The sequence below is a fragment of the Populus trichocarpa genome, chromosome 8 (genome assembly GCF_000002775.5).
Source record: "Populus trichocarpa isolate Nisqually-1 chromosome 8, P.trichocarpa_v4.1, whole genome shotgun sequence".
NCBI classification, from domain to species: Eukaryota; Viridiplantae; Streptophyta; class Magnoliopsida; order Malpighiales; family Salicaceae; genus Populus; species Populus trichocarpa.
In genome coordinates this window covers 5068417-5094129 of record NC_037292.2, presented here as the reverse complement: position 1 = coordinate 5094129, position 25713 = coordinate 5068417, and the positions used below count along the sequence as shown (strand labels likewise).

The 25713-nt window shown below is 35.8% G+C and overlaps 2 protein-coding genes across 7 annotated transcripts; one reads left to right on the top strand and one right to left on the bottom strand.

Annotated features, from left to right (window-relative positions):
• Window positions 1-3754: 3754 nt before the first annotated feature.
• LOC7462139 (protein FORGETTER 1) lies at window positions 3755-21721 on the top strand. Of its 6 annotated transcripts, none has more exons than XR_008059953.1 (32): window positions 3755-4555; window positions 5707-5772; window positions 5910-6083; window positions 6161-6291; window positions 6477-6553; window positions 7391-7572; window positions 7711-7788; window positions 8829-8961; window positions 9937-9997; window positions 10081-10162; window positions 11419-11547; window positions 11666-11809; window positions 11922-12015; window positions 12090-12221; window positions 12663-12733; window positions 12802-12974; window positions 13134-13227; window positions 14131-14228; window positions 14306-14441; window positions 14728-14834; window positions 15766-15861; window positions 15954-16041; window positions 16152-16272; window positions 16509-16620; window positions 16702-16969; window positions 17087-17205; window positions 18018-18071; window positions 18149-18251; window positions 18488-18673; window positions 18755-18800; window positions 19017-19145; window positions 20246-20266. XR_008059953.1 is itself a non-coding variant. In XM_002312188.4 (32 exons), the coding sequence occupies exons 1-32, from the start codon at window positions 4037-4039 to the stop codon at window positions 21384-21386; spliced, it is 3849 nt and encodes a 1282-aa protein (XP_002312224.4). In that variant the 5' UTR covers window positions 3756-4036; the 3' UTR covers window positions 21387-21721. The 6 variants fall into 6 exon arrangements, 2 of the variants coding, with proteins under 2 accessions (XP_002312224.4, XP_024463441.2); XM_002312188.4 differs by lacking the exons at window positions 18488-18673; window positions 18755-18800 and adding an exon at window positions 21355-21721 and having other exon boundaries at window positions 3756-4555; window positions 16702-16825; window positions 16892-16969; window positions 20246-20357; XR_008059951.1 differs by having other exon boundaries at window positions 18488-18800.
• Window positions 21722-22303: 582 nt separating this feature from the next.
• On the bottom strand, window positions 22304-25075 carry LOC7462136 (metacaspase-5). Its single transcript, XM_002311242.4, has 2 exons — window positions 24379-25075; window positions 22304-23348 (listed from the first exon to the last, which is right to left on the bottom strand). The coding sequence occupies exons 1-2, from the start codon at window positions 24722-24724 to the stop codon at window positions 22444-22446; spliced, it is 1251 nt and encodes a 416-aa protein (XP_002311278.3). The 5' UTR covers window positions 24725-25075; the 3' UTR covers window positions 22304-22443.
• Between the last annotated feature and the right edge of the window lie 638 nt (window positions 25076-25713).

The following is a 25713-nucleotide window of genomic DNA, read 5'->3' as shown; positions in this document are numbered from 1 at the left end:
TCCCCGTTGGAGACGTCATGGTGTATTAATTGAGGCTGAACCATGCACGAAGTTGCTCCAGATACACGACACTCGTTACCTGCTACCTTGTCAGGCCTAATATGCAGCCTTGATTTTGAAAATAATAAAAGAGACGATGAAAATTTGATGCTGATTAAAATTAGATTCTTGTTTTATGCAATTGGTTGAACTCTAGTTAAAGTTGAAGGTAAAAAAGAATGTTCTCTCTCTTTCCACGCCACCGCTGTCAAAAGACCGTCGTGAAAGATAAATGAGAGGATCGTGAAGGGCCGTCGGCGGAATGTGGGTCATTTTTCGATTTTGAAAACGTTGTCGACTATGGGCTCCAAATGTGGCTTGATGGTGGTGGTTCTGCATGGTGGCTGGTAGAGGAGAATTTGTAAATGGTTGATTCTCTCTCTTTTAAGCAATGGATGATTCTCAATCGAGGTGAATTTGATGTGAATATGTGTTTGTGCATCCTGCTTGGGACATATTGCAAGGCGAGATCAGAAACCCTCTGTTTTTCATCAATGAGCTTGGAGTTGGGATATATGAGATCTTATTCTTGTGAAATTTGCCTTGGACATTGATATTTTTCCAACAAGAGGGCGAATGGTATAGGCATTTAGGAACAAATACGCAATTACTTTGCTACACCTCAATAAAATCAAATTTCACTTCACCTCTATAAAAAAAAAATAACAATAAAAAAATAGAAATTAAACTGAAAAAATTGAAGTGTGTAAAATTAAAATATATATATATATATATATATATATATATATATATATAATTTCATAAATCACTCAAAATACAACAAATACTAATAAAAAAAAAGAGACTAATTACAAAGAAAAAAAAAATTGAAGGACGGATTTGAAAATCTAGAAGATCAACACAAATATCAAGAAAGATAGAGAGATGATAAGAAAAAAAGAAACAGTTATCGATACCAAACTGGATCCTCTCCATTCACACGCGTCACTTAGAGGTTGAGAGGACATCGCGGCGAATCAAACGTTGTCATGAAAAATAGTTTTTTATGATCAAATAATAACTTGCACACCGTCCAAATAGCACGAGAGCCACCCACGTATTAGCATGCACTTCACATGCATCATGTTAGCATATACCTTTTTTAAATAACATCTTGTGTTTATTAAAGTAATAGATTGCCTTTCACCAATTTTATTATAACAAAAAAAACACATGAAAAATGACAAAAAGGCCTCAGAGTTGGTTTTGCAAATTTCGTCCTCAATTACACCAAAAGTCATTTTATTGTTTTACAAAAAGAGAACCACGTCAAAGCCCCTTGTAACCAACTTGTTTTTATTTTTTAAAAGGATAAACATGTAATTTTACTGTGTTAAAAAGATAGAGAGACCATTATAGTATTCCATTGTATTTTTTTTTAATTTGAAAGGCAATTCATTTATTTTCTTTCTTAAAGGGTCAAAATATCATTATATTGTTGCAATAAGTCTATACCTACAGTGTTTTCATTACAACTAATAGGGTTTTTTTTTTTTAACTACTATAATTCATATAAATAATCTAACTTTTATTTCACAATTAAAATTACTTTATAAGTAAAAATCAACGGCTCAATTTGTCGTTATATATTGGAATATTTATTTGCATGTGATTAAGTTCGTAATCTATCACCCAAACAAGATTTTTAAATTAATCTACCAGCCACATGATCTGTGCCTGATAACAAGTTTATATTGGAAAATATGTTGATTTTTTAAAATTGTGTACTTCTTGCATTCTAATCACGCAATTCAATTAAAAACACAGGAATAGATTGAAAAAAATATAATAATTTGAGCTATTATCTTAAATTAAAAAAAAATCCCTATTGAATTCGATGCAACGTGCATAATTTGGCACGCCCTGTGAAATAATCCAAGTATCTAACTTTCTCTCTGTGATTGAAGTTTGCTTTGTTTATACATAAATTTATATACACATGATTTATGAATTAAAAAGAAATATTGAATACTTAGTTCAAACTAGTGGTTTCCGGTGATGTAAATATACACATACTTAATTTAAACCTGTCCGGTAACCAGTCCAGGTTCCAGGATTTTTGACCGGATTACCAGGTCATTCAAGTTAATTCTGATTTTTTAAAAAAATTAAAATATTATTGTTTTAATAAAAAATAAAAATCAACGAGAAGTTTTGTCAATCTCCTAATTTCAAAACTATGGTTATATATTCTCAAGTCGCATCTGGGGGGATAATTTAACTCTGAATCAGCAAGCTAGGACCATCGGGTACATGGAAAAGTTTCTGATCCAATTTCTTAGGATATGATTTTATGATAGACACCTGAAATTTAAAATGATGCATCTTTTGCCCGTTGTTTTCTTTTCATGGAAAAATGATAGAGGCGGCCACCCAACGAGTTCTTAGTTGACGGAAATGATAATATTTGAAAAACCCGCGTCAACGTGGCCTATAATAATTATTATTATTATAAAAAGATAAAAACACTGCACACACGTGAACTGTGCGATCTGTTGCAGATTATTGTGGATTCAAGCTCGTGTCATTTTATTTTTGTGATCGGACTTTATATATATTTGATTCAAGCAACGTTTTCTCATTTTTCTTGTTATTTTTTGTTATCGCTTTATTTTTTTTTAATTTAATCATTTTACACATTAGATTAATTCAAGATTAAACTCTATAATTTTTCTCTTGATCAGCTTGGTTTTGAGATTCTTACAGTGTCAAAAAAATTAAAATTCAGTGCTCGATTGATTCTTAATTGCAGTCAAAATTGCTGATTTGAAACAATCTAAACTTTATGAAACTTAAACAAGAATTTAACCCCTCTCCTAGCCAGGTTAGGGATCAAGTCAGGATTGAAATTCATAGTGTTTTTCAAATTGCAGATTATCTCGATATTATAATTTAAATTATGAGTTGATAAGCAAATTCGGATTGTTTTTTTATTATCTGTTTAATTGATTTTTTTTATTTTTTAATATTAGATTGACTGAAAATTAGGCTTTGTATTTTTTTTTATTTCCTATCTAAAGGACATTCTGTTCTTATAACCCGAATCGTATGTTTGACATGTTAATTTGGACCCGAGTTGTTTTTTTGGGTTTTTTTTTAAAAATCAAATATATTTTTTTTCGAGTTTTATTTTTCAATATTTTGTTGTTTGATATATTTTTTAATATTTTTAGATTAATTAAAAATATAATCAGATATTATTTTATTAAAGTTCATTTCATTTTTATTTTTTTATCAAGAAATTATTTCACGACATTGACAAACATTTGTTTTTTTGCACAAACCATTATAATTACTTTTTAATTTAATTTAATTAATTAATTTATTGTGATTATCTGTTTTTGTTGTTATATATTTGAATGCCGACTTGTTCACACATTGACCCCGAGTCACAAAATTCAAAATTTGTTTACTTCTCTAACAAATGCATGAATCTTCCTTTTTAAACTAATTTTTATGGGTCTAAATCACTATGCAATGCGGATTACCAGCCTAGTAATTACTAACAGAAGAACGTAGTTTCTAAATCGTGCATGCATCCTCCCCACGATAACAGGAATAACATAATACAATAATATTTCAAAAACCATGCAGACCTGGCTTGTCTCCTCGACCAGTTTAGCGTGACTTTTGGGCTCCGAGTATTATTTTCCCTGACAAGCAAAAGCAGCCCGGGCATCCGGCCCACGTTTAAATCCGATATGAAAAATATGCTTCTCTCTCTCTCTCTCTGAATCACGCACCACGGACCTTCGGCTCCCAGTGCGCATGACCAGTAACCGCAGAAATCCCAAACTCATTTCCTTGGAATAATAAATTCAACAAGAGAGATGTCCGAATAAGATATATAAGATGAGCTCGTGAATGCCATCGAGTAATAAGCAGCAAGTTCAATCTATTCAGTTTAAAGATATATATAAAAAAGAAAGATTAAACCTCCCAACAGAATCTCTACACCACTTGCTACTCCCTCAATCAGAGAATAATTTATTATATCATGACTCAGCCACCGGCAACTCCACCGCTGGCCTCACAACCACCACCACAACCTCACCCCGCAGGCGGCAGCGTCCAGGTCCGCTGCGCTGGATGCCGTATGATCTTAACCGTCGGACCAGGAATCACGGAATTCGTCTGTCCTTCCTGTAAGATGCCGCAAATGCTGCCGCCCGAGCTCATGATAAAGGCGGTGGCTCCACCGCTGCTTAAAAATAACAATATGTTGCATAAAATGACGTCGCAGCAGCAAACGCCGGCTTACGGCATCGATCCGAGTAAGATGCAGCTGCCTTGCGCTAATTGCAAGGCTATTTTGAATGTTCCTCATGGTTTGGCTCGGTTTCAGTGTCCTCAGTGTTTTGTCGATCTCGCTGTTGATTTGTCGAAGATTAAACAGCTCTTTCCTCCTCATGCTACACCTCCTCTTCCTCTTCCCCCTCCGTCGCGGACGGTGCTTCCTCTTCCTCCTCTTCCGCGACTAGTTCTTCCTCCTCCCCCCCTCGAAGAAGTCAACGAGGTTTTGCATCAAATATTCTCTGTTATCTTCTTTGTTTCGAGTATTTGTATAGATGGAGTAAAATCTTGTCTGAATTTTTTAAAATTAGGGTTTTCTGCTGAGTGTTACGTTTAATCAGTAGGAGGAGCTGTAGTGAATAAGGGCACTACCCATGACTACTAGAAATGTATGCGTACTAACAACAGAAAACTTAAAATTTTAACTACTGCGTTGTAGCGGGCTATATACTAGAGGGTGGAGGACACTTCTGTTTAGGATTCTTATAACCGTCAAGGGTGACAAGCGAAGTGCTAGGGAACCTAATGGCTTGTTCGGGTCCCCTACTTCTAAATTCTAACAACGAGAATTCTTCATTTCAAGATCTTCCTTACAAGGTTTTTGGTTCACAATGAGGCTGGGAATTAGTGAGAAACCGTAGTTGTTTTTCATTAAGTTTTCTAAAATACTTTAGAACGGGTTATAAAACGTTGCTTTTATGAGGTTCTCTGATGATTATTGTTTGAGGAATCTGACAGATTGATTGCAAATTTGATTTCTGGGTTAATTTATGAAGAAAAGGAAAAGAAGACTGCTTTCAGTTAAGATCATTCCCTGGAAGTAAGCGTGATACTTTGTGAGGATGAAGAAAATGTTGTGAAGTTTTTCATTGAACTTTCGGATGGAATTTAGAGATCACAAACATGTAATAGACTTGAAATATCTGTAACCTAGTTGGACTTGGACATCTAAATAGGAAGACTCAAGTATTACTGTATAACCAGTGAAATCTTAAACAAAATCCATTTGTCTGAGAAAAATCAGGCGCCGATTTATGAAACAGGATCCTAGACCTTGCTTTTGACAATTTCTAGCAATTATAGAAATAACCTCAAACCTACTGATAAATTTGGAAAATTGTAGCTTGGCAAACTTAAAACGACACCCATATTGAACCACCTTCATCTTCATTCCAGCCAATCAAAGCTCAGTTTGCCCCCCCTTCTCTTATAAAAAAAAAATAATTTTCCCCACCACATCTTGTCAAATCAAAATTCAATTGATCTCAGATCCATAGCCCAGTACCCTGCTGTGGGATGTCTTTCGAAAGCTGGTGTTTTGAAAATATTTTTATTTTCTTGTTCATGTTCCTTTTTGACACTAGAACCTGTCAGGTAGCCATTGAAGTGGAGAGAGAGGAAGATGAAGGTGGCACTGCAGGAGAAACTTTTACAGATTATGTGAGTATTATTTCTAAAAGCTTCCTTCAGAATTTCTGTAAGGGAAGTCTCTGTATTTCTGAACTTTTGGCTCGTGTGATAGTTTTTGGTTACCGAGCTGTAGAATTTAGTTGATGTTTATGCGGTCTTTTATGCAGCGACCTCCAAAACTATCTATTGGACCACCTCATCCCGATCCTATTGTGGAGACGTCTTCCTTGTCTGCAGTGCAGCCACCTGAGCCTACTTATGATCTAAAAATCAAGGATGATTTAGAAAGTACCAAGGCTTTGTCATGCTTGCAGATTGAGACATTAGTCTATGCTTGTCAGGTTGTTTTCTACGATATAACTGATGGTTGATGATTACGAGTGCCACTACTTATTAGGTACTGTTGATTTGATGGCAGAGGCACATGCAACACCTTCCAAATGGTGCCAGGGCTGGATTCTTCATTGGAGATGGAGCTGGTGTGGGTAAAGGTAGAACAATTGCAGGATTGATATGGGAAAACTGGCGCCACGCGAGGAGGAAAGTTTTGTAAGTTGTGGGTTACAATGAGTGCATTGTATGCAGATCTTCGTTCTATCCTTATCCTCAGTTCTTTTTTTTGTGTGGCTATTACTGATTTTCAAGTTATTTAGATCTGCATTTGCAGCTGGGGGGATGCTATATTTCAACCCATGTTATATAATGCTTTTCTTCTCCTTAATGATCTTATGCAGGTGGATTTCTGTTGGTTCAGACTTAAAGTTCGATGCAAGAAGAGACTTGGATGATGTTGGTGCAGCACATATTGAAGGTAAATCCTTAAGCCTTTCCTAGCTTATGAGATGATTTTATGCGATAATAATATTCTGTTTTAGCTATTCAACAGACGGGATTAATGGTTGATGTAACATAACATTTGAAATCAGAATGATTCAAGATTGGGTGTGGAAGGGTTTGCTTTAATGCGTCCAGTTATAGAAATCTGGAAGAAGAGAGTTTAAGGACCCTAGAGGATCTTTGTCTTGCTTTGGTGGTTGAATAAATGTTCTGTTAATTAATTTTTCTGCAATATTTTTATACGGATTAGAGGAGTGATGGTGTAGATGTCAAATAAGAGTATAAAGTATATATTTTTGGGTTTAGTTTTTCTTTTATGATCACTATTATTTTCGTTGTTGTTTTATTTAGATTTTATCTATGCTGTTGAGTTCTTTGGGCCTTGCCTTGTTCGGATATTCTGAGTCATGATTATCACATTATATGGCATTTTGCATGTATGCATGTGTTTTATGTTATCTGTAAAGGCAGAGTAAAGTGGATACATAAGTTTCTCTTATTAGTGAATTTACTTTATAATTGGAGTTCTGATTAATTGCCTTCTCTTCAAGTTTTGAGGATAGAAGTCCTCTTTTCATTTTGTCATGATACATGGATCATGGTTTTCTTTCGAGTGTCGGTGTTGACTGCCTTGGATGTTTATTCCATTTTGAGATTAAATGAGATCATTTGATTTTTGGAAAATCTGGTTTGAAATGCTTGGAAAAGCAAAATTTGATACAGGAGACAGAAAAATTATAAATATGAACCAAGGACATTTTTAATGTCGGTGTCCAAGTGACTCATTACCACTTCTTATTTCTCCATGTAGTGCATGCTTTGAACAAGCTGCCCTATTCTAAGCTTGATTCGAAGTCTGTTGGTGTCCGAGAGGGAGTTGTATTTTTGACATACAATAATCTCATTGCATCTTCTGAGAAAGGTCGGTCTCGTCTGCAACAACTTGTGCAGTGGTGTGGATCAGAATTTAATGGTCTTCTAATATTTGATGAGGTACTATGCGTCTTTTGGAAGTTTATCATATGTTTGTTGCTTTGACAGTCAGGCTTTATTTGGCTGATTCATTGAGTGTTATGTGTTTCAATACATCCCTAAACATTTCATTTCTAAGGATCAATGGCTTTATTGTAGTGCCATAAAGCAAAAAACTTGATACCTGAAGCTGGAAGTCAACCCACGCGGACAGGTGAAGCAGTTCTTGATATTCAGGTTTGTCCTTCAAACTGATTTCTAGAGCAATATGTTTTCCCTGCCTGCTCTGCACTTCCTTTTTACTAGTTGTTTGATATATGCATGTCTATGTTTGCACACTTTGTATTATCATCATCCTTCTCTGTGATGTAATCATGTGGACACTTTTCTGGTGGTATTTAAGATATTCTTATTAAAGTTTAGAGGCTTCTTCCAACAGTTTTCCTTCCATTAAATTGGTGATTGTAACTAGCCATGCAATTTAAGCTATTAAATTTTCTTGCATGTGAAAAGGAGGAATATAAACAGGGAAAGTTTATGGTTATGATACAATTATGGAACATGGTGTGTCATGCAAAGTGTTATCCCAGGAGCTCATGGCTTAAGTTCGTAGTCATAAAGTGTGTATCACTCTTATTTTTAAAAGGACTTTTTTGAGCTTATGAAGATGTAATGGGAACTGTTAAATGGGGATGAAAGGAAGGCATTTTTTCTCTCCCCCCTTTTATGTTCTTATGGAAAGGATATCTTCGGGATATTTTTCGCTTACCGAGGCTAAATACTTCCTTAGTTGGATCTTACACAGTCCATCCACACTTGGACCGGTAGATTCACAAGAATTATTTTCTTACAACCTCTCATGGGGGTTTTAAATGCTAGATGATAATATGGGGTGTAAAGCCACTTAATAATCATGCTAAGCCTTGAACGGTCATTTTTTTTTTGTTTTGATGATTTCTTTTGTCAGATGGCACACAATAAATTTCTATTTACATCTTTGATGCTTCTATTCTCTCTCGTGTGCATATGCACTCGCAAACAAGCTAATGCATGGGAAATCATGCTGCTAGATGTGCATGGACACACCTATGGTCACACTTGCTATGCCATGTAACACAAACATTCACAAATTTCCTTGATGCTTGTTTTGTCCCCATAATTTTTTAGTAGAGATAATGGGTTAGCTATGCTATTTGCTATTGTAAAGTGGCTTGGGATAGTTAAATCAGGTTTCTCTGAGATCTTAACTCTTGATATTCCTGATCCCAATATAACAGGCCCGACTTCCTGAAGCACGTGTTATCTATTGCTCAGCGACTGGTGCATCTGAACCACGAAATATGGGTTATATGGTCAGGCTTGGTCTTTGGGGAGATGGAACATGTTTTGATGTTTTCCAAAAGTTTCTAGGTGTGATTGATCATGCCACATTAATTCTTTTGTTCAGGTTTTGTAAGATGATGTTTGATTTGGAGAATTTTGATCATAAAACAAAATGAATCTAGTTGGAAGCAATTAAATAGTATAGTTGAGTACATAAATGATAAAGGCCTAAATTGGACTCGTACTGAAAGGTATAGCTGTGTCATGCTAACTGTTTTAGGAACAATACTCATAAATCAATAGTAATGTTATTTTTCTTTTGTTGGATAATTGAATCTGCTATCATCGACTTTGTTGAAAAGTTTGTATGCCCGTGTTTTCAAGATCCTCTTCAGAAGGCGTGAGTTAGTTTCTGAACTCTCCCTCCTTCCTCTCTCTCTCTTGCTTTCATTTATGTGCCCATGCAGACATTTTTCTTTTGAAATTATTTCAACTTGCTATTTCTATATATTTTCACCCCTTCTTGGAGTGTGGCTTATGAGAATAGGAGAGTGATTTATCTAACAATTAAAAATAGTTTTATAATTGAGAAACTGTAACTGACTTTGTGAAGTATCTAAACTTTTTGAGTTCGTAATGCAGATTGTTTACTCTTTTCACCTTTTTATTTTTTTTTCATGGGGTGGGATCACTTGGCCAAAGAATACACATGTTCTGTTTGGCACTGCTGTGCTTATAGCTAAGCACCCGTTTAGCTGATTGTAAGAGAGCAGGGGAACACATGCTTTTCTCATAATCAGCTTTTAAATCTGTTTGCTTTCTTAAAAATAAACTCAAACGCTTCTACTTTTAAAAGTTAGATTTGATTGCTCAATATTGTACTTCATTCTTTGTTATTCTGAAACTCTTCCATGTTTGTGTGCAAATGTAAACTTCTGTAAATCTCTGCTAAGGGCTTTCTCTCCGTGGCTTGTTTTCACATTGCTTCTCTATCTTGCTAGTAAAATACCATGTTCAACATTAGCAATTATTAAAGCAGTCTTCTAAAAAATAATTTTGCAGGTGCTCTTGAAAAAGGTGGTGTTGGAGCATTGGAACTTGTTGCAATGGACATGAAAGCAAGGTTGCAATGGTTGGAATGCATTGGTAAACTAAATTTGTTTTCAAGATTTATCTTTTGATTTGTCATCTTCTTCTGGTTTTCAGGGGAATGTATGTATGTCGTACCCTTAGCTATAAAGGGGCAGAGTTTGAAATTGTTGAAGCACCTTTAGAACCTGAGATGATGGTAAGAAGCATCAATTGGCTTTCCAGTATGAAACATAGGAATCGATGGTTAATATTGTTGCTGATAGTTTTTTACTTGCTCCTTTTCCTTCTACACCCTTTGCACCAAGGAGCTTTTCTTGTTTCTAACCCCTGCAACATGTCCAAATAAAAGCACTGCATATGGTGTTTCATTGCTTTTCGAACTGCTAATACACTTCCACGTACAAAAATCAATTCTAGTTGCTAGTTGCATGATTGACAATGCATATCCTTGTTAGTGAGTAGTTAGTATTGCACCCAGGCTTGCTTTCCATCCAAATGTCTTGTTTTGAGCAAGTTGATATCATTTGCTCACCATGAAATTTGAAATTGGTCTAATGCCCTTAACCAAGCTCCTTTGGATATGCTGTCCTTTCACATTGCACCATTAGAAGTTTTAAATAGCAGGGCAGTTTGACACTACTTGTTACTTTTTCATGTTTTTTTTTTGTTCTTAAATATGTTGATAGCTTGGACTTTGTCAGCAAATCATTTTAGCACATGTTTTTTTGTTCAATTTTATGTTTTCAACAAACCAAGTAGTGAGGAATGTAAAGAAAAGTTCTATTTAGGAAACTATTTTTAGGTCAGTCGATTCCTTTTATGGGCAGAACAGTCTTAGATTTGCAACTCTGTCAAAGTTTCCTTCTAGTTGCCTGCTCAGATCTGGTCTTAGTTTCTATCAAGCTGATTGTCAGCATGCTCCTTGTGGCCAATAATGCGTTCTATACACCAAACTCATGTGCTAAGAATGCAGAATGACACTCCCATTGGGGTTTATTAACAGGGCCTCTTTCCTTTAAGTGCCTGGTCAAATTTTTGGATGATTTTTCTGCAGTGTTGAGGAAGATATTTCTGTTCGTTAATATCATTTGATTTGAAATAGCTCTCTTAAAAGTGGGTACTTTTAGCAAGTTACTTTCTTATATTGTTGACTTCTCACTTGTGGGGAAGGGTGAGAAGTTTGGACCTTATTGTGGATGTGGTGTTTGAATGTTTCTTTCTGCAGTTCATCCATTCCTCCTTTTGTAGGAAGTTTAGTTCTTCCACTGATTCCTACTAACTGAATTCTAAATTTGCTAGGTGGGACTAAAACCCCCCTAACAAAGCGTGGTTTTTCCCTGTTTTTATCACTCCTGTAATTTCCCTGAATCTCTTAACTAATTCTTTTTTTTTCTTTTTTTTTTTCATGAATAATCCCTTGAGTTTTCTCATATTGCGTTCTGAATTGCTTAGGACATGTACAAAAAAGCAGCAGAATTTTGGGCGGAGTTGCGAGTAGAGTTGCTTTCAGCAAGCACCTTTCTTACTAATGACAAACCAAATTCTAGTCAACTGTGGAGAGTATATTGGTCAAGCCATCAGGTTTGGTTTTCACTAGTGGTTCAAATGTTTTTCATTGATCTTGTTTTTGTAAAGTGCTTATTTTATGTGTTTGACAAGTTAATCTAATTCTTTTTTTCATCCATTCATTTTCTGGCAGCGCTTCTTTAGACACATGTGCATGTCAGCTAAGGTGCCTGCTACTGTAAGAATAGCTAAGCAGGCATTGAAAGAAGAAAAGTGTGTTGTTATTGGCCTGCAGAGTACAGGAGAGGCTCGAACTGAGGAAGCTGTATCAAAATATGTGAGTATGTCTTTTATTCGTTGATGTGGTGTATGCATTTTCCACTTGATTCGTCCTGGTTGTATATTGTTAGTTTCCCATTTGAATGTTATTTATACATTTTCTTAAGCAGGGTTCTGAACTTGACGATTTTATTTCTGGACCTCGAGAATTGCTGCTGAAATTTGTGGAAGAAAATTACCCTCTGCCGGGAAAACCAGAACAAGGTAACTATGTGGTTGTGCTTTCTTTGCACCTTATACATTACAATTCACATTTATTCTCCTCTTGTTTTATGCAGGAGAGGAAGGCGTAAAGGAACTTCAACGGAAGAGGCACTCAGCAACTCCTGGTGTTTCATTGAAAGGGCGAGTTAGGAAAGCTGCAAGATGGAAACCTGAGAGTGATGATGAAATTGATGAAGGATCTGGAAGTAAGTTCTTTGAAGTCTGACATTAATTGATTTATTGCAGTTAACAATGGACCACGATATTAGTCTCTCTTTTGTTATACCATGGGCTTGCAAATTGATGCTCCTTGCTTGCATTCTTGGTACATGACTTACTTTCATTTGCTGAAGAAAAGGAAGAAAAAGAGAAGAAATCTGATGTCTGAACTTTTTAATGCTTTCATATGGTTTTATTATGTGTTGTCTTTTCCTGTGAACTTGTGTCCTTGTTGATTGCATCACCTTTTACTTATCCAGCAAACTCACCTGGAAAATTTATTGATGCCGGTATTCCTTTTTTTATCCCTTTTATGGAAATATGGGGCTTTACTTCTCAAGTTTGGAGGCATTTTGTCTTAGATACTATAATGCAAATTCCAAGATCGCTCATTTTAAAAAAAATTAATTTCTTTATTGCCAATGTAGCTGATTCTGGAGGCGAATCCAATGGATCTGATGATGAGTTTCAGATCTGTGAGATATGCAATTCAGAAGAGGTAGTTTCTGATTTGTTTTGTGGTTTCCTTATTGATGATGTGTTACATTTATAAAATTTCAACTGCAGGGAAGGAAGGAATTACTCCAATGCTCTTGTTGTGGCCAACTGGTCCATCCCTCATGTTTAGTGCCACCTGTTACAGATTTAGCATCTGAAGATTGGTCATGTCATTCGTGCAAGGAAAAAACAGAAGAATTTCTTCAACAACAGCATGCTTATCTTGTTGAACTTACAAAGAGGTAGTTACAAACTGGGAGCTGATTAGTTTTTCCTGTTCCCATGTAATTCTATTCTTTCCATAATTACTTCTCTTCTGGTGTGTTGATGGTCATGTGTCAGTTGTACTAAATTAATATTTGTTAAAAGCATCATTATATAATGTATGAACTTGATATTAGGTATGAAACAGCTTTGGAACGCAAATTGAAAATTTTGGAGATAATTCGATCTTTGGATCTTCCAAACAATCCTTTGGATGATATTATTGATCAGGTAGCGACCACATCCTGACCTCTCCTCTTTTTGTCAAATACTCACATAGACACATACACACACACACACACATGCATGCATGTATATTTATGTGTTCAGGAGGCCCATGCAGTAGAGCTTAACCTTACATGTAATAAATTCTCTTAGAAGAGGAGGAAATGGAAAAAATATGTTAACTAAGATTTGTTGCTTGATATGTTATTGTTTATCTTATAACTCTTATGATTTTAGTAGATTTATGCTGTATTATCTGGTTAGTGAAGTAAATTTTTAGATGTCAAATGGCCCGGCAGCTACTGGGCATTGGATAATTTGATTCTTGTTGACAAGCTCATATTTTTGTTCATTATCTGATGGCTTGGAAGATGTGGAATGGCCTTTTATTCTCTTTGAGGTGTGCATGGGTCATCTTCGAGAAGGGGAGGAACTTTTACTACTGATGGACTTAGTGGGTTTTGGGAACGAGAATGGTTGTTTAATTTTGTGGAGATGTGCTACCATGAGTAGAATTTTTGAATTTTTGAAAATGCTCTGTCAAAGCACCTGTTGTTGATGATAATAGTTTCTCAGTTTTTTTGTCCTCTGCTTTGGGGGTACTCAAAATGCTCAGTATTTGAAGAGGTAGAATTTTTGAATTTTTGAAAATGCTCTGTCAAAGCACCTGTTGTTGATGATAATAGTTTCTCATTTTTTTTGTCCTCTACTTTGGGGGTACTCAGAAGCATATCTTCAGCTTATATTTTGAGTGACAGGAAGCTCTTTTTTTTTAATTTTCTTTTTGTGGTATTCTGTTATGGATACATATTCTGCATGTTGTGATCTTCTTTTCACTTTGGTCTAATAATATATTCTTCCTCTGACAAAAAAGAAACCTGTGTTGACTGTGCATTTTATATTTTGCAGCTTGGAGGCCCTGATAATGTTGCTGAAATGACTGGGAGGAGAGGCATGCTTGTAAGGGCCACCAGTGGAAAAGGCGTAACTTATCTTCCACGAAACTCGTAAGTTGCTCCGCATTTCCCCCCTCACTTACTTTTTTATTTTATCCATATAACTGAGGGTTTTTTTTTCCCTTTAGAAAGGATGTCACCATGGAAATGGTCAATATGCACGAGAAGCAGCTTTTCATGGATGGTAAGAAATTGGTTGCTATCATTTCTGAAGCAGGATCAGCTGGTGTGTCTTTACAGGCAGATAGAAGATCAAAAAATCAGGTGTGCCCGATGCTCTGAAACTTTTTGCCTGCCTGGTATTTCTCTTTGGCAGTCTCTAAAGTGGGTTTTTTTTTTTGTGCATGGTATTTTGGCATCATCTTCTCATTTTTGTGTGGTTCTGCTTTGTAGATGCGTTTTTAAGATGCCCCACATCCAATTAAGTGCCATTTGACATTTCTATGAGCAAAAAATAATTTATTTCTGCATGAGTCAGCCTATTTAATTTGCACAATTTTTAAGTTGTCCTGTTTCTGATTTAAGTGCCATTTGACATTTCTACCAACAGAAAAGAAGGGTTCATTTAACTCTAGAACTTCCTTGGAGTGCTGACCGAGCAATTCAACAGTTTGGAAGAACACACCGATCAAATCAAGCTTCTGCTCCTGAGTATAGGTAGGCTGGGCCATGCATGTTTAACTCTCTTTCATCCATTTGCTTTTCTGGCTGCATTATGAAATAAGAGTCAGATTAAACACTCAACTTTTGGAAGTAATGTTTTACTTTCTTTAGTTATATATTAAACATAGAATTCCTAAAAGCTTACTCCCCACACTTTTTTATAAATTGTCATGTCTGCTATCCATTTGGCTCTTCAAGAAGAATAAAAAAACTAGAGCATTTTGTTCTTAATTTTAGAAATATTAAAATGGTAGTTGGGGAATTGGGGATCTTTGAGTTTGGGCTTAGGTTAGTTTTTGGCTGATGAATAATCCAAGCACATGGAGGGTTGATTTAACTTGGATTTCATCCATCTATGGAATTTATGTTATTGTAACATAATCTTCAAAATCAGGCAGGTGAGGTAGTAATTGCTTGTATGTTCTGCTCACTTTTCCTTACCAACATTTGGAGAATCCTTTGTCTGAGCTACTTGAGTTTGACTTTGGTTTAGTACGTGCATGACTACATGTTGAGCATGAAGCTAGGAGACTTGATGTGGTATAGTGCTTGTAAAGGTGGGGAAAAGTTAGAATTTGGGTGAAGCCTTGAGAAAGATTGTTTTTCTAGAGGATTGATGGGTATGAATCAGGATTTCTTTAATTTGAATAGAATTAAGCCACAGTTTCTGAAACCATGGTTATTTGATCTGATCCTGCATTTTTGTCCATTAAATATGTTTGTTACCAGAATAAATTGATAGAATTGAACAGACCACACTGGCCAATTTCTTTGTTTTTCTGATTTTAAATGATAGAACTGTTCTTGTGAGTTTTGTTTAAAGTAATAAAGTTTAACATATTGACGCTGAATGTTTGCAAAGTGTAAAGCTGACACTATAAATTGTTAGACCATAATAACGCTTTTTTTCTCTTTTCTTTTGCAGGCTATTATTTACTAATCTTGGTGGAGAACGCCGCTTTGCATCTATTGTTGCCAAGCGATTAGAATCTCTCGGGGCCTTAACACAGGGAGACCGCAGGTAGCTTGGATATTTTTCCTCGGGGGAATAGTGGTTATCAATGATGTCTTTTGCTTTGATTGGATGTCTAAATATGCATAAATTTCTTGCAGGGCTGGGCCTTCTTTGAGTGCTTACAATTATGATAGTGCGCATGGGAAAAAGGCTTTGATGGTGATGTATAGAGGAATTATGGAGCAGGTGTAATCATCTTTTTGTAATAATATTTGAGTATCTCTCTTTGTTCTGGATTTATAGTTGAAAAATGGGGTGCCAAGTATTGTTGGGAATAACTAAAATTCAGTTTTCAGGATACTCTGCCAGTTGTACCTCCTGGATGTTCCTCTGAAAAGCCAGAGACAGTTCAAGAATTTATAACAAAGGCAAAAGCTGCTCTTGTTTCTGTTGGAATAGTTAGAGACTCTGTTCTTGGTATTTTTTTCTTGTTAATCACTGTGTCACTACTTTTCTTGAATTGAACTGTCAGAATATACTTTCCTTTTTTTCCCCATTCCTGTCAAGCGTCCCTGGAAAACATTTTTGTTGTATCATCATCATCTCTATTTCATTTTCATTGATGTTCTTATGCCATCCTTTTAGCTGTTTTATCATCTTTAATTGTCATGTTTTGTGACAATTATAACTCGAACCTTCTAAATTTTATATAGGCAATGGGAAAGACTATGGAAAGTTGTCTGGACGTATAATTGATTCAGACATGCATGATGTTGGGCGTTTCCTCAATCGGATTTTAGGACTGCCACCTGAGTTTCAAAATAGGTCTCTGTTTTGCTGGTTGAAAAATGATTGGCTGTTGCAGTCAGAAATAAATTTGATCTGCTAGACTGCTTTTCACTGCAGGATGTTTGAGTTGTTCGTCAGAATCTTAGATCTTCTTATTCAGAATGCACGCATCGAAGGGGATCTTGATTCTGGGATTGTTGATATGAAAGCTTACATTATTGAATTACAAGGAACTCCCAAGGTTATACTTTCTTGCTATTCTTTTACTGGCTTTACTCAACGAGTGATGTTGACTTTTATCTTACAGACTGTTCACATTGATCTAATGTCTGGGGCATCAACTGTTCTTTTTACTTTCACTCTGGATCGAGGAATCACATGGGAGGTGCTTTCCTTCTTTCTTCAGTTTTTATTGTGCATGCATGTTTTAACACTGAATGTTGAATGCTCTCTTACTTTTTGATAAATAACGGTAAAATTTGCAAATGTTCATTAATGCTAGTCTGCAAGTACCATGCTCGTGGAAAAGCAAGAGGATGGGCTCAGTTCTTCGAATGATGGATTCTATGAATCTAGGAGGGATTGGTTAGGAAGACGTCACTTTATTTTAGCATTTGAAAGGTATAGCTAGATTTAACTTTATCTATATGTTTTATATTCAAGTATTTGCTTATTAGTTGTGAATTGTAAAGTTTTGATTATGTGAACATTAAAATTCTATGACAAATCACTGGATTCAATTGAAATTTTACTTCTTTAATTAAAGAAAGCATGGAGCCAAAGAGGTCATTGATCATGGTTGTGAATCAAAAGTCCAGTAATCCTTTGAGGTTTTAGGAAAAGGACATTATCTTTAGGTTGGGTGTTTCGGTGCTTGACACTGTAGCTTAGAGAGGAACTGATATTTGATGAAGTGTTTTCAATTTAGCTACCAGATTTCTTCACAATAAGAAAAGAGAGGGAAAAGCGGGGAAATGTAAATGAATCATTTGACTGAAGGCATTAATGTAAGTGGTTAAATTTTGCCACAGAATGGGTACCAACTTATCCTGCTTCTATTTCACTATGCTAGGACAAGAATGTTTTACAAACTTCTGCTGCCAAATTTCTCTCTTTTTTTGTGGATTATGTCGTGTTAGGTGAAGAAGGTTTTTAAATTTGTGATTTTACAATGCACGAGAAGTGTTTGCTTTGTGAGCATGGTACACCATAACACACTTCTACTTCCTCAATACAGAGAGTAGTGGATTGTTTTATTTTTATGCTGCTGCAGATTTGGTTCGATTGAGCTGGCAGTTTGGTACAAGAAACCTGAGATTTGTTTTCCAAGAAACAATCCTGTTTTAGAGTTTATTATACTATTGGGGTTCTATGCTATTTTATTGTTGTCTTATACCATCCTTTCTGTGTCTTTGTTTATTTCATCGTTGCAGCTCTGCTTCTGGAATGTTTAAGATTGTCAGACCTGCTGTTGGGGAGTCAGTAAGGTATCAGATATTACCAGGCGTAGCCAAAGCTTATATTGAATCTGTTGTGTTTACTGACTCTTTTTTTTTTCCTCCAGGGAAATGCCCCTGGCAGAGTTGAAAAACAAATATAGAAAACTGTTGTCGTTAGATAAGGCTCGTAGTGGTTGGGAAGACGAGTATGAAGTTTCATCTAAACAGGTACAAAAGGGTGTTGAATATATGTTCAGATGAGAAATCCTGTTAGTGTCGATAATTTGCAATGTTAGGTATAGCATAACCAATGAGCTAAAATGGTAGATTAATTGATGATGAAAAACTGTTTTGCATCTTATGTTCAACATTTTCATACTTAAGAACTATTTTAGGACATGAAAAGATGAGTTTTGTTCTTTGATGTGTGTTTCTTTTCATCTTTTGTGTTCGAACTGGTAAAGAACTTGATGCAAGCTTCGACCTGCCAACTCGAGTTTCAGCAGCCAGAAATAAGTTTTGTGTGAATATTCAAATTAGCATATTCCATGCAAAGTTTCCTGTTTGTAATGTGCCCGTACTTAAATGGGGAATCATATACTGGAGTCAACTGATAATACAATGTGGAAATTTTATGATGCTGCAACAAGGTAAGTGACTTGTAGACAATTGGATGGAATATTGTTACTTTGATTGATTAATGACATTGCTACCTTGCTGTTAGTGTCCAGCTGACCCCTTTTAATGTAGAGAAACAGAATCATGCCAAAGTGAAAGGTGCATGTCTTGTATATTCTCCAGCATACTGTGTGACTTCTTCAGTCCCCTTTTTTTGTTTTGTACTTGTAAAATTCTATTGATCAATCTGAAATCTAATAATTTTCTTCTTGAATTGACTATTTACTCCATATAGACTTGATGCATAAACTTTTTGTTAATTCTTCAGTTACCTTGTTGTTCTTATCCATAGCTTACTGTTAATTTTTCCTGCAGTGCATGCATGGCCCCAATTGCAGGCTTGGAAACTTTTGTACAGTTGGCAGAAGAAGACAGGAAGTAAATGTTTTGGGTGGTCTTATTCTTCCTGTTTGGGGAACTATCGAGAAAGCCCTTTCTAAGCAGGTAACAAAGGGATTTTTGATGATTTTCTAATTTTCATGACCATGATGTTTATTCAATTCTATGTTGCTCATTTTTCAATTTTAAGTTCTTTCTGCTATTGACCACATAAGAGCCCAGGGTGTCAGTTTTACTTGTATTGATCCTCTTCAAGTTTTTTTTTTTTACTTTGGCGCTTCATCACTGGAATCAATTTTTTTTACTGCATTCTACTTGTTATGCAGTTGTTATTTTATGCCACAAGTTTCTTTCTATGGACCACCCTTTTGAAACATTTTGCAAGAGGGTCTTAGATTATGTAGGGTCAAAGTAAACGTGATTCCAATTCCCTGTGTTCAAGTTAGGCATTCTCTTGATGGATCTAGGTGGTTGATCGATAATTTGAAAATGTACTTTTAAGTCTGATTTACTTTTCTGGTGGAGAGATAACCCATGAGAAAATGAGGTGGAAAAATAGGTCACATTCTTAGTCGAGTCCTAGCCTGGTAGGTAGGTTTTCTTCCTTTTTCTGTTTTTATGGATTACTTGAAAAATAGTTGTTGGTTATGATGTGCATCGTTTTAGGTATTAGAAATAAATATGTTAACTCAACTGAACAACTTATTGCATTAGTGACACAAGTTTTAGAATATTAAGCGGAAGGAACCATAAATAAAGCCTTTGAAGTGTGCTGTGATTTCTATGCATGGTCATTCTTTATACTACTGCCTTGTGCTTAAAATTTTTGGCTATCTTTTCAACATAAAATGGAGATTTTATGAGAATTGGACCTTTTATTGATGGGACTTCTGCCAAGTCATTTATTGCTGGGATTCCTTTTTCCTTTTCCCTGACTGTGTGTCAACAAGAAGAAACCAGAGGCTTCAATTTGTTTCCTTTTAGCATTTGCCTGCTAAGACAATTGTTCAACAGTAATTTCCTTGTTACTTCTAATGGGTTGCTTTTGGAAAGAGTTAAAGTACGTCACTGCAATTAATACTTGCTAGGAATTGTTTTATTTAGGAATCATCTCATGCGATGATCTATCAAGTATGTCTCTGCAATTCATTTTTGATGCAACTGCCATTGAGATGAATTGACAGCTCAAGTAATATTCTCTACAGGCTCGTCAAAGCCACAAGCGGCTCCGTGTTGTGCGTATAGAAACTACTACAGATAACAGGCGAATTGTTGGACTCCTTGTCCCGAATGCGGCTGTGGAATCTGTACTTCAAGGTCTCTCTATCTCCTTACTGTTTTTCACTCATGCACGCAGTCATATCATGTCTTCATGCACAACTTCTGTTATCGTCCCTTTACTTTTTTTCCCAATACTTTCTAAATTGATTGTGCCACTTGCAACGCTGTTTTTAAACAGAAGGAATTGGTGTGACTTGAGGAATATATCTAGAAAGGATGAAGCTTCGTGCACTTTACCTGCCTCGCCTCATTACATCAACACAAGTGCACACGCATGCACTGACACATACATATGTGTGTGTGTGTGGGGCACATGTGGTTTGTTAACCTCCCCGCCATTTGGGGAGGTTAACGGTGTAACCAATTTTATTTGGACATATTTTATCCCCAATTTAAGATTATTTTTAAGGATAGACTTGTCCTTTTATAATCTACAATAAAACACCTTTCTTCCATCATCAACCTTCATCTATCTCCTTCTCTCCCGCTTCATCTTCACTTCTAGATTCAAATTATGGGCACTGTTCCCACATGTACTGAGAAGTTTTGGGAATTTGTTGATTTAGATGATTTGGGCATGGCGTTCCAAGGAGAAGTACTCAGAATTAAAATTTGAAGTTCTTAAAAACATCTAAAAGTCCTTTTTAGTTGCGTGAAGAATAAAGTTCTGGTATAACATTGAAATAACAATCCAAAATCAAGAACAAGCTACTAGTGTTGGATTTTCTTGTTCATCATTTTTCCAAGATGTAAACATTACTTTATGTGCTTGTTGAATGACTAACTGCAATGGTTGAACTAATTAAGGCTCAAGAAAAATGGATTTAGAGAAAAAAGAATGGGAAAATAGAGATTCAAGGAGCAAAGATTAATCATAAGCTGCTTGATTTTTAAGTGATTGGGAGCCGTTTTAAAGACATAGATGCATAACAGTGTGTTTAAGCTGACTATTGTGCCCTTGTTACCTAACTATTGTTTGTCTGGTTTGTAGAATTTACATGGATCCAGTTCTAATGTGATCTCTTGGTTGCAGATTTAGCATGGGTTCAAGATATTGACGACTAAGGTGTGTGGGAAATTTTTTGCAAGCTTGCTTTGCGACTTGAGAATGTGATTCAAACTGAAGATACAAGCATGAATCTTATACTGGAGAGATTAGTAAGTCAGTCCCTGCACCATGCAAGGAAATTGTGCGGGCTCATGTCATTGATTTTTTTGGCTTTTTTTTTTCAGCCCCATTTTTTGGCATATAATTTTGTACATCTCTAACAGCTTCTTCGAAGCAGTAAGTTATAGGTTGGCAGGTGGTATTAGTTATAGTTCTACACGAACTAATTTGTATAAATCACCATTTAATTATTATTCTATAGCTGATAAAGAAATTCTTCTTTCCCTTTTAATATCGTCCTCCTTCATGCCGCCTTGTAACCCGTAATTTTGTAGATTGCCAACAATCGTCACGAGAAGCACTGCCATGATATTTACTTGCCGGATTACCTCTGTTACTCACTGGGCTGGATATGGATTCCCAGCACCATATGGCACCATATTTTGTTTAGTAATTTACAAGGATCATTGGTAAGTTGGATGGATATAAATTCTACGAGTGCTATTAAACTACCGAAATGCTTCCGTTTTACTTTAAAGTCCTCGAGACCATATGTGTAATTTAATTAATGAGGTTCGTCGACTGATAACTTTGTGTTCGTGAAGTCATTTTTTAACCAAAATATTCAAGTGATGTTCGTGCAGACGTAAAATTCATACCATTTCTATCTTTAATAATATGCTTTCCTTTATTCATTATTTTTAATTTGCTTTCCTTTATTTGTTTTTTTTTCAAAATTTCAACGTAAAATATTTCACCTAAATTCATTTTGTCATTTTTATGGCCATAGATGGGGGGATAAAAAAAAAAAAGTCAATTAACCAGGCAGCATGTATATGTGATTGATACCGGCCTGCAGCGGGGTTCTGGCGCCTTAAAAACCTGAAACGATAAATCCATTCTCGGTCCAAGGTTTCGTTGTACAGATAAAAAGCACCGTAAAAATCAGCACAATGCACTCAAAGAAAACACCCAAATTTTATATATCTCTTAGTATTGGAGAAGCCATTCTGGTCAGCACACAAATGGAACTTCAACATGATGATCGCTGCAGTAGAGGCCAGGTCGCTGGATGAAACCCTGCTTCTTCAGCATCTTCCTAGCCCTCAAAACAAGCTCCTGATTAGAAATCTCACCAGCTGTCTCTGCAAGGATAATCTGGATAGCATTACTAAAAGCTCCATAAGCTTCAGCAGGATTTCCTCCTGGACTGGCATCAGCAGAAGTTTGGTCGGACTGGCAGCCACTGATCAAAATCCCACCATCTGGTAGAGCATGCTTGGTTGCTCCCGCATAAACTTCTTGCTTACTGCCCACTTCTGTCTCAAGGGCAGGCTGTGCATACCCTTCATCATGCTCCAGTTGTTGTTTGAGAAATTCCTGGGCCAGATTCCCAACCATTCCAAAGAATCCACCACCTCCACTTTCTCCATCACCGTGTTGGACTTTATCCATGATAATCTTCATGAACTTCTTCACCTTAGGGCTTGCATCTTCTCCAAAGACATTGAAAAGGGTTGGCCTCAGCTTCCCAACATCAATGTCATCCTTACCAGTCTTTTGCTTGAGTATTTCTATGAGAGTTGAGAGGGGCAGAGATCTGCTTCTCACATACCCTCGTTCACCATACTCTCCTTCAACTGCTCTATCATCAAAATCTTCCTCCTTGCCATGCCGGTTGCGATGCAATCCGGAAGGGATGTGAACTCCACGAGATTCAAATGCATCTTTCACAGTCTGTTTCAAGAAGCTTTTAAATCTGATGCCAGAGTCCTTCTCCTCCTCATCTTGACGCTTTGTGCTCTCTCCTATTTGCTCTTTAGTCTCATCAATGAGGCCACCACTATGGCATGAATCAGATACAATTGTTATGCGGCAACCTTCTGGAACCTGATCCACCAAATCTCTGAAATCATCATCTGTTCACAAGCATCCAGTTTAAAAGTTAGCATGGAATTCGCTGGAGCGGTATTTATGACTAGCCAATCTAGGAACTGCGCAATCGAGGAAAACAAATAATTCCAGAAAGTCATTTCCATATTTAAACAGGTTATTGAGTTATTGATAAACTAGATTAATAACAACAGAAATACAACAGAACTAGATAGTCGGTGTAGTATTCAGAGAACAAAATGAATGATAAAAACCTACTGGATCTGATGTTTTAATTAATTTCTTGAATAATTCGAGGTCCATGATCCTCACCCATCAGCGAAACAGATTGCCAGTGAATTGATTCTCGTTGAGCAAATGCATGGATCATCAAACAGGCTCCGTCCAAGTTATTTCAGAATTAAAAACTGGACTATGTCCTATAGATACTCTAAAATGGGATCCTTGAAATATGATGCAATATCATCATGCAAAGAAACAACCACACAAACATATATACTTATCAAAAACCTCTTGATCAAAGTTCCAACAATTTGTTTTTGTAATAACAAAGGCTGTACATCTCTCTTGTTAGAGTAAAGAGAGTGCACAATACAATCATCCCTTCAACAATCCTAATAGCTTTGAACAATAACAGCTCCTCCTCAACAGAATGATAAAATATTGAAAATATAAAGGTCCAAGACAGAGAACCTATCAAGATTCGATATTGCTAGTCTCATGCGCAAAGATCAAGATATTCTACTGACAACAATCAACAAAACCCAAAAATAAACAAGTAAAACTCATGGCATTTTCCTATAAAACCACATACAATAACATGAATCCCTAGAATCAATTTCCCAGAAATCCAACCAAACAAACAATAAAGGTGCTCTTTCTTAATCAAGAATTCCCATCCATAAAAAGATCTAAAACAATCGATCATCATCATCATCAATAAATAAGATCGATCGTAAACAGTTTATGATCAAATAGCAGAAAGAAACCAAATTGGCTCACACCAATCAGAACTAAATCCTTAAAAGAAGAAGAAGAAGAAATATAAAACAGTACCAGTGATAAGATTCATATCACAAGGGACAATGCACTCATCATAACCAGTATCATCCTCCTCTCCAGTTTCAGCAGGCAACCTTGTCCCATGTCCACTATAATGGACAAATAAAAAGTCTCCAGGCTCCGAAGAGAGAACCAGATCATTGAGCGCCTTGCGTACGTTTTTCCCAGTTGGCAGTGTGTAAGAATCATCGGTGTCTATCAAGATTGTTATGTTATCTTCATAAAACCCATATCGATCAACAAGACATCTGCACATCCTCTTAACATCATTTACGCAACCTTTAAGTTCAGCTTTTGTTCCTGGGTAGTTGCAGCCTATCAACACTGCTTTCTTTGTCATGGTTTTCTGTTCAGTTGCTACCAAGACTCAATTCTGGGTTTGAATTCTGATATTTGGATTGGAATGGATTGGTTTTCTTTGTGTTTCTGACTTTTGGTGTGAAGAGCAAATAAATGGAAATGTAGTTGTTGTCTTAGAGGTGGAAAGGTCGTTGTTGTCTTTCTTTAACAGTTCAGTACTGCGCCAGCCAAATATATACAAATTTGGAGGAGAGTTCCGAGAACAAAGAATTCTTGCCTCTTCAGAAGACAGAATTATTAAATCCCAACACCAATTTCCTCTATTTCTTTTTTTAATGGAGTCGATGAACAATGATGCACGTGGCTCTTCGCCTCTCTTTCTTTCTTGTCTGAAGGGAAATTAGAATATTCATTGTCTTCTTGATATGAATTGTTTTTAAAAATATTTTTTATTTAAATTAATATTTTGTGGTTATTTTATTATAATTTTAATATATTAATATTAAAAATTAAAAAATATATATTATTTTGATATATATATATATATATATATATGTGTGTGTGAGAGAGAGAGAGAGAGATTAAAAAAAATAAAATTTAAGCATGAAAAAATAAAAATAAGAGAAGAAAAAAATAAAAAAGACGTTTAAAATTATGATAATGGTTATTTTTTAAAACATTTTTTACTTTAAAAATATATTAAAATAATATATTTTAAAACAAAAATACTTTGATATCAAAATATTATTTGAATCTCTAATATATCATGCTTGCAAATTTTTGAATTATTTTATTTTATCTCCAAGTCTATTTCACGCGGACAGACAATAAAAGGCAAGATTCTACAATCTCCCCCCCCCCCCCCCCCCCCCCCCCCCCCCCCTCGTGAAGTCAAGTCCCTGAACCTTTCCTTTAGGAATCTGAAAGACGGCGACTTTTGGTGTGATCTTCTGAAGTCTGCGATCTCGTTGTACGATAAAGTTTATTTTGAATATTATATTATAAACAAGTGACATTTTATCATCCATC

Bases quoted from the DNA above. Each gene is read 5' to 3' on its own strand.
- LOC7462139 (XM_024607673.2), top strand. From the start codon at position 4,037: ATGACTCAGCCACCGGCAACTCCACCGCTGGCCTCACAACCACCACCA. The intron at 12,975-13,133 runs GTAGTTACAAAC...ACTTGATATTAG, and splicing joins CTTGTTGAACTTACAAAGAG to GTATGAAACAGCTTTGGAAC. The intron at 16,042-16,151 runs GTGTAATCATCT...TTCAGTTTTCAG, and splicing joins ATAGAGGAATTATGGAGCAG to GATACTCTGCCAGTTGTACC.
- LOC7462136 (XM_002311242.4), bottom strand. From the start codon at position 24,724: ATGACAAAGAAAGCAGTGTTGATAGGCTGCAACTACCCAGGAACAAAA. The intron at 23,349-24,378 runs GTACTGTTTTAT...GCTTGTGAACAG, and splicing joins TGATATGAATCTTATCACTG to ATGATGATTTCAGAGATTTG.